Source organism: Salvelinus fontinalis, chromosome 21 (assembly GCF_029448725.1).
Source record: "Salvelinus fontinalis isolate EN_2023a chromosome 21, ASM2944872v1, whole genome shotgun sequence".
Lineage (NCBI taxonomy): Eukaryota > Metazoa > Chordata > Actinopteri > Salmoniformes > Salmonidae > Salvelinus > Salvelinus fontinalis.
Window position 1 is genome coordinate 25,005,841 of NC_074685.1, and position 15,212 is coordinate 25,021,052.

Genomic DNA, 15,212 nt, shown 5'->3' on the forward strand with positions numbered 1-15,212 from the left:
CGCCCACGCCTTCCAAACTGAGTTCTGGGTAAGCTCTGTGATCATCACCAAAGCTAAGATGAGTTTTCATTCGTGTAGTTAGACCACTGGGAATGGCTTTGATCACAGAAATAAACTCTCTGAAAGGTATTGGAAACCCATTCAGTGTTATAAATTGTTTATATGCAAGAATATTACCCCTGTTGTTGAAAAACATCAAGAACAAAGTCAATATGCCGGAAACACATTTTCCAGGACATTAAAGCTTGTTGGTGAAACCTAGCCAATTTAGCGGGTAATCTTTCAGGAATGTAATTACTTTTCAGTAAAAATTGAAGACCTCCCAATTTATTAAACATTGTTTGGAATGAACTAACAAATTGATTCAAACATATTTTCAACCAATTGATCTTGAAAGTGTTATTTATGTGAACAAAATCCAACACTTCCAGACCTCCTTCAGATCTTTTATTTGAGAGGACTGACGTTTTTAGTTTGAGACTTATTTTTCCAGATTATTTACAAATAAAGATCATGAGGGGTATACAAAGTGAGACAGTCCCTCTGCCTTGGACAGAAGCACTCTCCCAAGTATAGAAATATCCCTTTGTAGCCAATTATTAAATATATTCTTGGGTTTCTTCGCTTGACACAGGTGAATTGCGACCTGAGTGTAAATCATCCTCAATTTCAAGGACATAAATCTGAATATGGCAAATGTAGCTTTCACAACCATCTTCCTGAAATTGTGAGTTGTAAAACCTTCATAAAAGGAATTGACCAATGTTGATATTGTAATGGGATCCTTGCATAATACATCATTAATTTTGAGTGCCGTTAGATTGTCTTTTGTAGCTAAAACAAGTTATAGTTAGTTTCTTGCTACATTGATAGCCAATATTAGACTGTTAATAACCTAACCCCCAAAGTTGGTTGGACAAGCGAGAAAACAGTCCCTCTCACAGCGATGCCATCTTCGCTTGAGATAATTTCTTCTTCTTCTTCTATGAGTTTTATAGCGGACTACAACCCAAAAAGGTGTATTGCCGCCACCAACATTACCAAAACTCCCACTTCTTCCTTCTTTTAATTCTCCATATCTCCCTTCTCAGGCTCTAGGACCCGAGAGGGTGGTATGGCTTATTCCAATATTCCATGTAACTCCTATGCTGAGAAATCTTTCAGCCCCAGGAACCGCTCCGCCGCATCCACTATGATTTCTATCTTCCTGAACCCTCTCTCCCCCTTGGCAGTGCCATTAATTACCATAGCTATAAAGGCCACAAAGTCCACCTTCTTAACCTTTCAAATGTCAGGATCCTGCTGGTGAAAGGCAATCCCTGCAGCCTGCAGTATAGGCCTATCCACCACCATGGACTCTTATGGTGCACCATTCAAACTCCCAATCCAACCCAGCTGCTGCATATGAAATGCTCTGTACAACCCTGACTTTGGCCACCTCATTCTCTTTCACCCTTGTGGGGCATTTGAAAGAAGTGGCTTCATGGTTCACACCACAATTGCAACATGTCACATATTCATCACTTTTATAACACATAATATGATATTTTCCACAACTTGGACATCCAAAAGCTTTACAATGATCACACTGCATTTGTCTTGGGATAAATGCTCTGACTCTGTAGTTAATATACCCTAACTGTACTTGAGTATTTTTTTATAGCCTATATTTAACTAGGCAAGTCAGTTAAAAACAAATTCTTATTTACAATGACAGTCTAACCCAGCCAAACCCTAACCCAGACGACGCTGGGCCAATTGTGCGGCGCCCTATGGGACTCCCAATCACGGCCGGTTGTGATACAGCCTGGACTCAAACCAGGGTCTGTAGTGACGCCTCTAGCACTGAGATGCAATGCCTTAGACCGCTGCGCCACTCGGGAGAGACTCCATATCAAAAAACAAAAGAACAGATAGATACCTCATTTTTTCACCATTCACCACACAATTCATCCGACATGCTTCAATCACTCCAGGAACATTTTTCATCTCTTCAAAATTAACTTCCCACGAGACGTCAGATATAACCCCCTTGAGGGGTAGCCTGACACACGCGACACGTCAAACTTGTCAAATCCGTTAAGACACAATGCACGTTCCTTCTGATCCGCAGAAGGACAAAAAATCTAAACAAGCCCACCTCTCGTGATCCTCACAGCCTTCACTTTACCCAGCACTCTCTCCACCAGTTTGAATAACTCAAATGGTTTCTGTAAGATTGGTACTCTGCTCAGCTGCTCCTCATTATGAAACCGTACTCGATACGAAGGATCATTCTCATCACTGTACACTACTTTGCTTCGTTTTCTATTCTTTTGGATAATACTCCAATTCTCCTTGATTCTACAGCCATTGTATTCAGAATCCACTGCCAAGGCCTTTTGAGATAATTTCATGTTGGATCATTGATTTCCACTTCCAAATTTGAAATCATTGACGTCACGTCACGTGAGTCTTAGGTCGATTTCTCTCGTCTGAATTGAACAAGCAAGCCAATCGCTCTGGGATGGATTATTCTGCCTTGCAGATGAATTTTGTGCGTCACTTCCTTCTTGTATTTCGCAAAATTCGAGCGCGGTATGATTTCGTTTCATGTGGAAAGGAAAGGCTAGAACCAGCCCGTGTATATTTCGTAAAGTTCTGTTGTAGCTAAAATAATTATATCTGCTGTTAATTTCAAAATGAGTGAAGACCCTGACTCTCCTCCCGAAAGGGAAATGAAGGTAGGCAAACTATTGTAGCTACGTAGCTAGCAAGTTTACAAGCTTGTAGCATTAGCTTTCTGGCAATCTTATTTGCGCAGCAGGTAGTTTGTCTGTCAACCAGCTAGTGTTTATGCTAGTTAGTTCGCGAGATTGCGATCTGGGGATAACCATCCAACTGAAGTACGTTATTGTCTGTTTCTTACTGCCCAATTCCCATGATGTTACTAGCTAGTAGCTATCCTATATTTTAGTCAAAGATGGCTAGCTAAGCCAGACTCAACTAGCTAACAACAAAGTCATGAACATCAACCAACTAAACGATGTATGGATTAACAACAGTGTATAGCTAGCTAGCTGTATACATTTGAGTGTCTAACACTGACTTTCTTCAACAGTAACTAGCTATGTCAAATAATTAGCTACCTACAAGCTAGCTAGCTAGATGCATCCATTTATGAATGCTATTGTGCTCTACCTAAATGAATCTTGTTTTTGCTATTGTAGCATTTATTCTAGGAGGCATTCATTCAGTTGCTAGCTTTCCCAACGTCATTTATTTCCAAATCCACCTCGTCCTGTCAACAATATCTTGTTGTTAACATAGTCAAAATGGGCTTTACAGATCTTAACCCTTGTGTTGTCTTAAGGGTAAAAAATGACCTATGTTTAACAGAAAGAAGAAAAAAACAAAATTATATTTTTTCAACTTTTCCTAGAGTGACCCCAACATTAGAAAAAGTGAAACATCGCCTTTGTTCATATTTCCATGAAAGCTGTACACCACCAGGGTAGGGCTGGGCGATATGGCCAAAATATTATATCACCGTATTTATAAAAAAAAATAAAAAAATAAAAAAAATGGATGGTATGACGGTATTTTAAGTTTTTGAATAATACAAGTTCTACATTTGCTTTATGAGTAGTGAGTGATCCTAGGGTGGCAACATATACATTCTAAGTGATTTCAATGAGTCTTGCTCCATCCTGATTGTTTTATACTGTTCAATTCAACCAAAACAAATTTCAGCACTTCTTCATTTCTTCATTTCCTGCACTAAATTGCAGTGGTGGAAAAAGTACCCAATTGTCATACTTGAGTAAAAGCAAAGAAAGAAAATTACTCAAGTGAAAGTCACCCATTAAAATAGTACTTGAGTAAAAGTTTTAAAGTATTTGGTTTTAAATATACTTAAGTATCAAAAGTAAATGTAATTGATCAAATGTACTTAAGTATCAGAAGTAAAAGTTTTAATAATTTCAAATTCCTTATTAAGCAAACCCGATGGCACCATTGTCTCTCTTTTTTTTACCCCCCTTTTTTCTCCCCAATTTCGTGGTATCCAATTGGTAGTAGATACAGTCTTGTCTCATCGCTGCAACTCCCGTACTGACTCGGGAGAGCCGAAGGTCAAGAGCCACAGGAGTCGCTAGTGCGCGATGAGACAAGGATATCCCTGCCGGCCAAACCCTCCCTAACCCGGGCAACGCTGGGCCAATTGTGCGTCGCCCCATGGGCCTCCCGGTTGCGGCCGGCTGTGACAGAGCCTGGGCTCGAACCTAGATTCTCTGGTGGCACAGCTAGCACTGCGATGCAGTGTCTTAGACCACTGCGCCACCTGGGAGGCCGGCACCATTTGTTTATTTACGGATAGCCAGGGGCACACTTCAGCACTCAGACATAATTTACAAACGAAGCATTTGTGTTTAGTGAATCCTCCAGATCAGAGGCAGTAGATGACCAGGGATGTTCTCTTGACAAGTGTGTGAATTGGACCATTTTCCTGTCCTGCTAAACATTCAAAATGTAACGAGTACTTTTAGGTGTCATTAAAAATGTATGGAGTTAAAGGTACAGTATTTTCTTTGGAATGTAGTGAAGGTAAGTACAGATACCAACAACAAAAATTAAGTAGTACTTGAAAGTATTTTTACTTAAGCATTGTTTACTAATGGGGAAAGCATTGTTTACTAATGGGGAATGCAGTCAGAGGCTATAAAGGTGCTTCTGATGACAGTCCCCCCAGTTGTCTCTTTGCTGAAGCAAGGAGTGCACAATTCAGTGCCCAACAAGTCGTAGATCTAATTTTTTTCAGATGTCCAGGAGGAACAAGAGAACAATGATTTAGATGAGCAGGTGGTATCTGAAGAAGAAGATGGGGAAGAATACAACCCAGAGCACGATGCATCATCTTCCGATGAAGAAATCCCCCAAGCTGAAAGAGAGACGTTTCTGTCAATGAAAAGCAAAATAACATGGTCCTTGTCACCATATGACAACCAGGGCAGGATGGCAGCACAAAATGTCATAAGGATGACCCCAGGGCCCACAAGACATGCAGTTGCCCATGCCCAGGACTTCACCTCTACATGTTCACAACACAAGCCATCGAAAAAAATTATCCTGGAGATTACAAATTTGGAGGGTTTCCGTAAATATGGAGACAACTGGAAAAGGATGGATGAGATTGACCTGCATGCCTACATAAGGCTGCTAGTCTTAGCGGGTGTGTTTATGTCCCAAGGCAAGGCTACATGTAGTCTCTGGAATGCAGAGAGTGGAAGGGCAAATTTTTCTTTTGTGCCACTGAAAGTCTTTAACACTTTCTCAAGAGTGCTGCGATTTGATAACCGTGAGTCAAGACCTGAAAGACGTGTGAGAGACAAACTGGCGGCCAAAAGAGAGGTCTGGGAAAAGTGGGTGGAGCGCCTGCCATACCTCTACAACCTTGGGCCTGAAGTAACAGTGGATGAGCAACTGGTTCCATTCAGAGGTACATTTTTATTTTCATATCTGTAATGTAAGTGATTTTCACATTTAATTTTATTATGTATAGCTGTAATATCATTGATTTATGTGATTGTTTTCTGTGACACTGATACTAATTACTGATAGTAATCTCTTGTCAAAGGGTCACTGTCCTTTCCCGCAGTATATGCCCAGCAAGCAAGCAAAGTATCGCATCAAGATATGGGTGGCCTGTGACGCACAATCCATCTACGCTTGGAAGATGCAAGTCTACACATAGAAGCCGACCAGTGGAGGCCTGGAGAAGAACCAGGGGATGCGGGTTGTGCCTGATGTGACCGATGGACTGAGGGGGCACAATGTCACGTGTGACAATTTCTTCAACTCTTATGAACTCAGCCAGCAGCTCCTGAAGAGGAAGATCACCATGGTTGGCACAGTTCGAAAGATCAGCCTGAGCTTCCCCCTACACTCCTCGCAACAAGAGGGAGAGAGGCCATCTCATCTAAGTTTGCCTTCACCCCACCGCCACTCTAATTTCTTACCTCCCAAAGAGGAACAAGAATGTGGTCCTTCTGAGCACACTGCACAAAATGGCTGAGATCAGTGATTGTGAGGACAGGAAGCCAGCCATAATCCTGGACTACAACCACAACAAAGGAGGCATGGACAAGGTGATTGAACTTACAGCTGCAGCAGGATAACTGCCCGCTGGCCCCTGGTCATCTTCCATAACATCATTGATGTGTCCTCATACAATGCCTTCGTGATATGGAGCAAGATCAACCCTACCTGAATGCCTGATAAGCGTAACAAAAGGAGGGTGTTCCTGGAGCAGATGGGAAAGGCGCTTGTAACCCCACACATTCAAAGAAGGGAGCACCTCCTCCGCACAGCAGCCTCTGCAGCGCTTGTGAAAGCTCTTCAGGGGGCCGAATCTTGTCCTGATCTACCTGAGGCTGGGGCAGGCAAGAGGAGGAGATGCCAATTCTGCCCCCCAAAGAAGGACTGTAAAACAAATACTATGTGCTGCACATGTGAGAAATACATATGCAAAGTCCATGCACACACACTTGCATACTGTCCTACATGTGCTAATTAGTTTATTGATTTATTCACGTTTCTGTTTTGTAGCTATCTTATTTATTGTTGTTGTTTATGCACTTTGTGGCTGGGGAAAATGGTTAAAAAATGGGAGAAGACTGGTATTTTGTAGTTGAATTCGTCATTGTACAGTATATAAGAATATATTACTATTTTGCCAAAAAAGTTCAAGACTGTTATTGTTTCCCTTCAATAAAATGCATTCAAAACTACTTTCTGCACATTTCTGCTACTTTCTTAGGCCATACTAGTGCTATCTCTTGCTTAAAAATGTAGGTTTACACCTATTTAGTACCTTTAGCAATAATAATAATCCTCTACTTTAGTAAAGAAAACAATTATGACAGGTGTATTGTAATAAAATCGAGTGGTGTCCACTGATTTAAATGCAGTCTTTCTGCATTGTGAAGTGGGAAAACCCAGATATTCACAAAGTTTGAATTGTTTCTTCATGCAAAATAGATTTGGGGTTTAACATTCAGTTAAAATGCTTTATTTGAGGGGTTTAGTGAAGGCGGGTCATTTTTTTTACCCTTAGGACAAGGGGAGTATACAGAATGTTAAGATTACACCGGGGTTAAACGAGTAGCCTACATGAGACTAAATTCAGTGCCATCACAGTCATGAAGTATTCTATTTTATGCAGGATTTTCAGTTCCGGCAAATGAAGAAAACCCGTGTCTTTGATTCACCTGATGACCTGCCGAAGGATAGATCAAGTCTGCTCGCCATCTCCAACAAATTTGGACTGACTTTTGTCGGACTAGACAGAAAGATCAAGGTGTACCTCACGGGGGACATCCTAGCTTCAGACAAAGTTGATGGAAACTCCAATGAAATAGGTAAGATTTTCTGTACATTGGTCAGTCTGTCTCATAGTTTTCCTAAGCAATGACAGTTATGGCGTGCCTTGGCCAATGTAACTTGACTTTACCTTTTTCTCTCAATATTACTCCTCTTTCTCAGTTGAGGGGATAGCAGCCTTAGCTGATGTTCATGTGGAGTTGCCTGTGCACAACCTGGGACTCAGCAGTGATGAGCTCACCCTGTCAGTCAGTGGCATGTCAGAAGCATCAGGCCTGTCACTGGCCTTCTACGACGTCCGCACCTTCATCAACAAGGTGATTAACTCTCATAATAACCCCCCCACTGCTAATGGAGTGGTACGGTTTTGTCATGGTGAAACAGAGTTCAGAGTCCATGCTTTGATATCAATTGAAAGCACACCAAGACTAGTCACCCCAACTTCTTCAGTTCCATATTTTTCCCACACACCTAATCCCCTCACTTCCATGGCTGCCCCCTCTCTCCAGGCCCGACCGCAGAAGTTGCCATTTGCGACTCTGCAACCGAGAGCCGGCCTGGGCATTATTGTGCAGGACCTCAAATGGAACCCGGTGCAGGTGTCCATGCTGGCCACCTGTCTGTCTGACGGCAGCATGATGGTGCTGGACGTCACAGGCAACGTCACAGTGCAGGCCCAGCTACCCGCCACAACGGGCATCACCTGTGGTAAGTGTGACATAGTGTGTAATCACTTTGAGGAATACATTTTTCATGTAATTGGAATTTTATACAATTTGTTTTCGCTTTCTGTCATCTTCTCCCTTAATACAGTATGCTGGAGTCCCAAAGGAAAGCAAGTAGCAGCAGGAAAAATGAATGCAACAGTCAGTCAGTATACTCCAGTAAGTCTGTACCAACAACTCTCAGTATAATACATTAACAAGACCTCATAGCTCTAAGGTGTCCTATCTGGATAACTTATGTACTGGGTTTGACCAGGCCACAGATAGCAACAGAGATGTATTTATCTTGGGTGATTTTAATATAAATTGGAAGAATCACAATAATTTGAATAGAACAAAATTGATGAGATATGCCAAGAACTGTGGTTTGAAACAAATGGTTAATGATACTACTAGATCGTCAATTAAGTTGGGTCATCGTTCAGACACATACATTGATTTGATTTTCTGTAATATACCATTGCAATGCTTAAAAGCAAGATCAATTCCAGTGGGCTGGACAGACCATAATATTGTGACCATAACCATTAACACCAAGGTTCCAAAGGAACCGCCTAGGATTGTGATTAAGAGAAATTTTAAAACATTTAATCATGAGCTATTTCTAAATGATTTGGCTGCTGTACTCTGGGAGCTGATTTATTCCGAGCATGATTTAAATCACGCTACAGAATGTTTTATTGATTTGCTCACTGAGGTAATGGACCATCATGCCCCTATAAGAAAGAGTACAGTTGGTGCTCGTCCATCTCCATGGATTGATGATGAACTGGGTGAGGCTTTTTCTCAAAGAAATATGGCAAAAGTCTTAGCAGCCAAGTCAAAATTAGAAATTGATGAACAGAATTTTAGAACATTACATAATTATGCAGTTATGTTGAATCGAAAGAGAGAAAATATTTTACAACAATGCTTTTATTGATTGTAAAAATGATTCTAAACAGGTATGGAACACAGTTAAGGGCTTACTTGGTACATCTCATCGTGCCCATCTAGTGTGGAGGTTGACGGGAGAATAATAACAAAACCAGTTGATATTGTGTCGTGATAATTTCCTCTATTAATAAATGAGGAGAGTTTACAAACCACACACAAGTCAGAGTTATATTTTAAAGTCCATCTTTAATTATATGAGCTTCACCATAGCCCTTTGACTCTCAGATCAATTCAGTGTCTATAAATGAGTCCTGAGTCCTTACAAAAGAATACTTAGTATCTTTTATAGCCAAGATACACCCCTCTCAACTCCCATGACGAACCACAGATCTCAGGGACTTCTCAAAGGGCATTTTACTTGAGAGATGAGTATAGCCCATAGCCAGATAGCATTAGCTATAAATTATCGTTCAGTTTAGTCTCTTAGACGAGGTTCTACTTCTCGTTCTTGGTACTTCATAGTACCAAAACATTACGTCATCCAATGGCATATATCAATTGTCAATTCTAGATACTTCCATCTCAAATACAACCCACCCCTGGACAAGCACCCTGAGGGGAGTGAGCCTCTAGGTCAAATACTATGAAAGATAAGTTCAACATCAGAGGGGTAATACAATGGTTCCAGACACTGCCATACTCCTCCCCCCAATGGGAAAAGGAGGGAGTGACTGGAGTACAGGCAAGGTGGAGCCCTTCACATGGTTTAGGAATAGTTACAGACACATTCAAATATGAAGACAATGTTCAAACCTGACTTCTCCCTTTTGGATATTCTGCATATTACCAGACATGTAAAAGACAAGCCTGACATCTCCCCTCTCTGGGCCCAAAGTGACTTTTCCCTAGAGAAGAAAGAAAAATGCAACTGCCGACAGTATAGTCCAAAAAGAGACATTTCTAATGACAAGTCACATAAGCATATTATGAAAGTAAATAAAACATCTTATTTTTCTATGTTACCTAACTAATTCTGATTCAGCTACGACAATTGCCAATCATTTTGCTGATTTTTTTTAAATTATTTTTTTACAAAGAAAATTAATTTACTGAGCAACAATGTAAACATACATTCTTCCAAACAAGCTATTGTCCAATGGATTGATGATCATATTATGAGCAACAAGATCTATTCTTTTAGTCTGCAAACAGTGTCAGTGGAGGAGGTGTTAAACCTATTGAAGTCATTACCTGATGTTAAATCTACAGGTTATGGACAATTTTTGGGTCTTTTTGGTCTTATGGACAATTTTTTGTTTCGCTGTGCTGCTCCCCAGATTGCAGTTCCACTGAGATACATATTTAATTGTTCACTGGAAAAGGGGATGTTTGCAAATGTATGGAAGCATGCGAAGCTGTGTCCTATTCCGAAAGACTGCAAAGAACCCATTACTCCTGCCAATAGTCGACCAAATAGTCTACTCCCTACACTCAGTAAGATATTGGAGGGTATTGTGAGTTGACAAATATGGGAGTATATGGAAAAGAATGATCTGATTACAGCCAATCAGCATGCTTTTCGCAAAAACCATTCCACTACCACTGCATTGGTTGACATTACTGGCCAGTGGCTCAATGCTATGGATAATGGCAAGTTTGTGGGTGTACTATTTTTAGATTTCAGTGCAGCATTTGATTTAGTGTATCATGAAATAATTTTTACAAAATTAATGCATTATGGTTTTAAGGAGGTAGATTTGAATTGGGTACAGTCATATCTAACTGACAGGAAACAGTCCACCTATATCAATGGTTCATTTTCTTCCCCTCATGTGTTAAACTGTGGAATACCGCAGGGCAGCTGCCTTGGGCCACTTCTCTATTTAATATATACCAATGACCTTCCCTATGCCTTAGCTGAAACTCAAGCTACTATATTTTCAGATGATACTACAATTTATGCAGCAAGACAATCGGTTCAACAGGTACAGCAAGCTTTACAAGGAGATTTGAGAATTTTAGGGAGTGGGTTTGCCAAAACAAACTTGTTTTAAACACCAAGACAACCAAAGTTATGTTGGTCTGTTCCACTAGGAAAAGGCCAAAACAGCATGGGATACAATTAAGTATGGAAGGAGTACAAATTGAAGAAGTGGCAGAAACCAAACTATTGGGAGTGCAGCTAGACAGCTGCTTATCATGGTCGTCTCTAACTAATCTATGTAAAAAAAGAAAAGCATTAAAACAGCATGCATAATCAGAAGGATAGCTAAATATTTACCAGGAAAAATTCTTCAGCAAATAACACAAGCATTAATTGAGAGTCAGGTGAACTACTGTTCTGTGGTCTGGGGAAATGTATTTCAAGTGAAGTTAGGAGGCTGCAGAATGCACAGAACAAAGCAGCAAGGTTTGTTTAAAGGTGGAGATATGGTTCTTCTGTTGCAGTCATGCGCAGTGTTCTTGGTTGGTCATCAATCGATAAGATAATTGAAAGGAACATGCTTATTTTATTTCATAATATACATAATTTAAAACGGCCAAGTTCTATTCACAACGGTATTCAGTTGGTAAGAGACAGACGTTCCGTAAATACTAGGAATTGATTGTCCACTATCTATGTGTTGTCCAGACAGAAAAGAGAAATAGGCAAAAGAACATTTCGATTTAGAGCAATAAAGAAATGGAATAAATTAACTGAGCAAACCAGAAACCTTTCAATATATAAATGTCAACATTATTTTAAAACGATTTCTATATAATACAATGTTGTGGGACTATAGTAGATGAAGAATCAATATTATTTTAGATTGGGTCATTATGTTAGTATATTATGTATGTTTGTAATAGTGTGTTATATGTGGAAATGTGTTCGTATTATAAATTGTATTTTCATGTTTAAGGACTCTTGGAAGATTAGTCCAAATGGGGACTAAAAGAGATCCAAATAAAATCAACAACGTTAGACACACTTATTATTCCTGTGAAGTCTGGTGTGTTTGATGTATTTTGCCCACAGGAGGTTGGTGGCACCTTAATTGGGGAGGACAGGCTCAGGGCAATAACTGGAGCTGAATTAGTGGAATGGTATTAAATACATCAAACGCATGGTTTCCAGGTGTTTGATGCCATTCCATTTGCGCCGTTCCGGTGATTTATAATGATTAGGCCCTGGTCTAACTCTGCTCTCCTGAACAGGGGCTTCAGGAGAAGAAAGTGATCCCCTGCCCAAGCTTCTACAGCTCTGACAACCCTGTCAAAGGTAAACTAGACACAGATCAGGCTGGCCTGAAGCAATAATCCTGAAATTGAACATTTCAGTGCCTTTATTTTCCTGCCTGATAACCTTAATCTCAATTATATGTTTTCTTTGTGTTGTCCTTTTTCTCTCAGTGCTGGATGTGCAGTGGCTGAGTACGTTTGTGTTTGCTGTGGCATATGCAGCAGCCGACGGCTGTCCGGAAACACCTCCTGAACTGGTGGTGATCTCCCTCCCTGTGAGTAGTACCAATGGTCTGTCATGCATCTGAATGATGATGATGATGAGATCATTTTGCAGTGTTAATTGTTCATTGTTCTAATACTAATAGGGTCATTTCACCCAGTGACTGAAATGTTTTCTCTCCTAAATGATAGTTTATGGGTTTGCCTTTTTCATTATTACTGAAGCCATTTTGACAATTAACATGTTGATATGTCAGACAAAGACAGAGAAGAGGGAGGAGAGGTACCTGAACTTCAACGACCCGGTGTACGGCACCTGCACAGAGAGACAGCACCACTACTTCCTCAGCCACATAGAGGACTGGTGAGACACTCCTCACTCTGTATTCTGCCCTGCCAGTCTGCAGATATATATATTTTTTTCTTGTTTGTAGAAAGTGGCTTTTGTATGCAAACTCAGTTGGTATAAGCTCTGTTCCATTTCCCTCTGGCTCTCAACTTCAATGTTCGAGGAACAGCTGTGAGGTTGGTGAATCACTTATGCTCATTGTTATTTTTTCTTCTTTCAGGGATGTTGTTCTTGCCGCATCAGCAGCCTCCATTGAAGTCAGTGTCATCGCCAAGCAAGAAGATAAGGTGATATTTGTCAATCAGCATTGGCTTGATTCTCACTCTGGGCCTTAGAAAATAAAGCAGTTCAAGGTCGATGTAGATTTCAGATATCTTTGTGCAGAACTTAGTCTCATCCATTGGACAAGACATCACCTCAGCATCTTCTGATAAATTATTATGGAGTAGTAAAGCCCTAATCAAAGCCCAACTGATATTGATCAATTGAGCCCCTGAGTGTCTATTTTGTCATGTAACCTCTCTGTGCAATGGGCTTTTGTGTTGTTCAGACCAACTGGGAGCTGTGGCTGCTGGAGGACGCCAGCAGGGGAGAGCTGCCTGTCTCTCAGAATAACGACGACACGCTGCCCCTGGGGCTGGCCATTGACTACACCAGCCAGCAGGAGATCCACATCAGTGAGTGGTTGCTGCTCTCTCCCCTTCCAGCTTTCCACATTCTTCTGACCCCATTCCAAACTGGTCACTTTCTCCTTGATGGATTTGTAATTCTCCCCTTGCTGAATGAAAGGACTTTGCCATATTGTTACCATTTCAGTCAGATCTAAGAGTGTGGGGTAGGCAGGAAGGGTCAAGCAAAGGAAGCTGGTGAACCATTTGGAATCAGCTGATATGTTTGTCAACAATGAAGGGCTGACCCCATTTCGTCGACTGGTCGATTGTTTGGTCGATAGGCTGATGGTCGACCAAGATTTCTTTACTCGAGCAGTCGCACAAAAAAAATGCAAGACACCTGTCTGAGTGGACTGATCCATTGTGGAAGCCGTGGGGATGGCCCAGTCCATCAGTCTAAGACATGTGCTACTGAAATTGTATATTGTTATAATATGTAAGAACAATGGTTCAACACAAATACAAATAATATTATTTTAAAACAGATGTGCTTTCTCCCGCGTTGGATAGTGGTCGCTGTCTGCGGTGCTGAAACACATCGGTGCTCTTGAATTGGCACCTTTTACTAGACCATGTTGCAATGTGCATAATAGCACATTTAACCAGCATATTGGTGTTGAAAACAATGCAGCGGAGGCAACAGAGTTAGGAGATGAGAAAACAGCCCTTGTCTTAATTGTTTAAGAAAAGTGAGGAGAGAGGAAACGGCAAATTAATTAGGTCTATAATCAATCGCCTAACCGTTAAATGTGCCTGGATTTATATCATCATCATCCATATACACTACCGTTCATATATCATCATCCATATACACTACCGTTCATATATCATCATCCATATACACTACCGTTCATATATCATCATCCATATACACTACCGTTCATATATCATCATCCATATTCACTACCGTTCATATATCATCATCCATATTCACTACCGTTCATATATCATCATCCATATTCACTACCGTTCATATATCATCGTCATCCATATACACTACCGTTCATATATCATCGTCATCCATATACACTACCGTTTATATATCATCGTCATCCATATACACTACCGTTCATATATCATCGTCATCCATATACACTACCGTTCATATATCATCGTCATCCATATACACTACCGTTCATATATCATCGTCATCCATATACACTACCGTTCATATATCATCGTCATCCATATACACTACCGTTCATATATCATCGTCATCCATATACACTACCGTTCATATATCATCGTCATCCATATACACTACCGTTCATATCATCGTCATCCATATACAATACCGTTCATATATCATCGTCATCCATATACAATACCGTTCATATATCATCGTCATCCATATACACTACCGTTCATATATCATCGTCATCCATATACACTACCGTTCATATATCATCGTCATCCATATACACTACCGTTCATATATCATCGTCATCCATATACACTACCGTTCATATATCATCGTCATCCATATTCACTACCGTTCATATATCATCGTCATCCATATACACTACCGTTCATATATCATCGTCATCCATATACACTACCGTTCATATATCATCGTCATCCATATACACTACCGTTCATATATCATCGTCATCCATATACACTACCGTTCATATATCATCGTCATCCATATACACTACCGTTCATATATCATCGTCATCCATATACACTACCGTTCATATATCATCGTCATCCATATACACTACCGTTCATATATCATCGTCATCCATATACACTACCGTTCATATATCATCGTCATCCATATACACT

General features: G+C 40.5%; 1 protein-coding gene across 6 annotated transcripts in view; it reads left to right on the forward strand.

Annotated features, from left to right (window-relative positions):
* Positions 1 to 2,545: 2,545 nt before the first annotated feature.
* nup214 (nucleoporin 214) overlaps positions 2,546 to 15,212 on the forward strand; it is a 78,560-nt gene continuing 65,893 nt past the window's right edge. For all 6 annotated transcript variants that reach the window (XR_008753948.1, XR_008753949.1, XM_055874403.1 and 3 more), the window contains exons 1-10: positions 2,546 to 2,723; positions 7,202 to 7,397; positions 7,522 to 7,676; positions 7,869 to 8,067; positions 8,173 to 8,243; positions 12,159 to 12,222; positions 12,354 to 12,457; positions 12,662 to 12,768; positions 12,974 to 13,040; positions 13,304 to 13,430. Coding sequence is in view for 4 of the 6 variants with exons in the window: in XM_055874403.1 (XP_055730378.1) it covers positions 2,682 to 2,723; positions 7,202 to 7,397; positions 7,522 to 7,676; positions 7,869 to 8,067; positions 8,173 to 8,243; positions 12,159 to 12,222; positions 12,354 to 12,457; positions 12,662 to 12,768; positions 12,974 to 13,040; positions 13,304 to 13,430 (1,132 nt within the window). In the remaining 2 variants the exon portion in view is untranslated. The remainder of the gene's footprint in view (positions 2,724 to 7,201; positions 7,398 to 7,521; positions 7,677 to 7,868; positions 8,068 to 8,172; positions 8,244 to 12,158; positions 12,223 to 12,353; positions 12,458 to 12,661; positions 12,769 to 12,973; positions 13,041 to 13,303; positions 13,431 to 15,212) is intronic.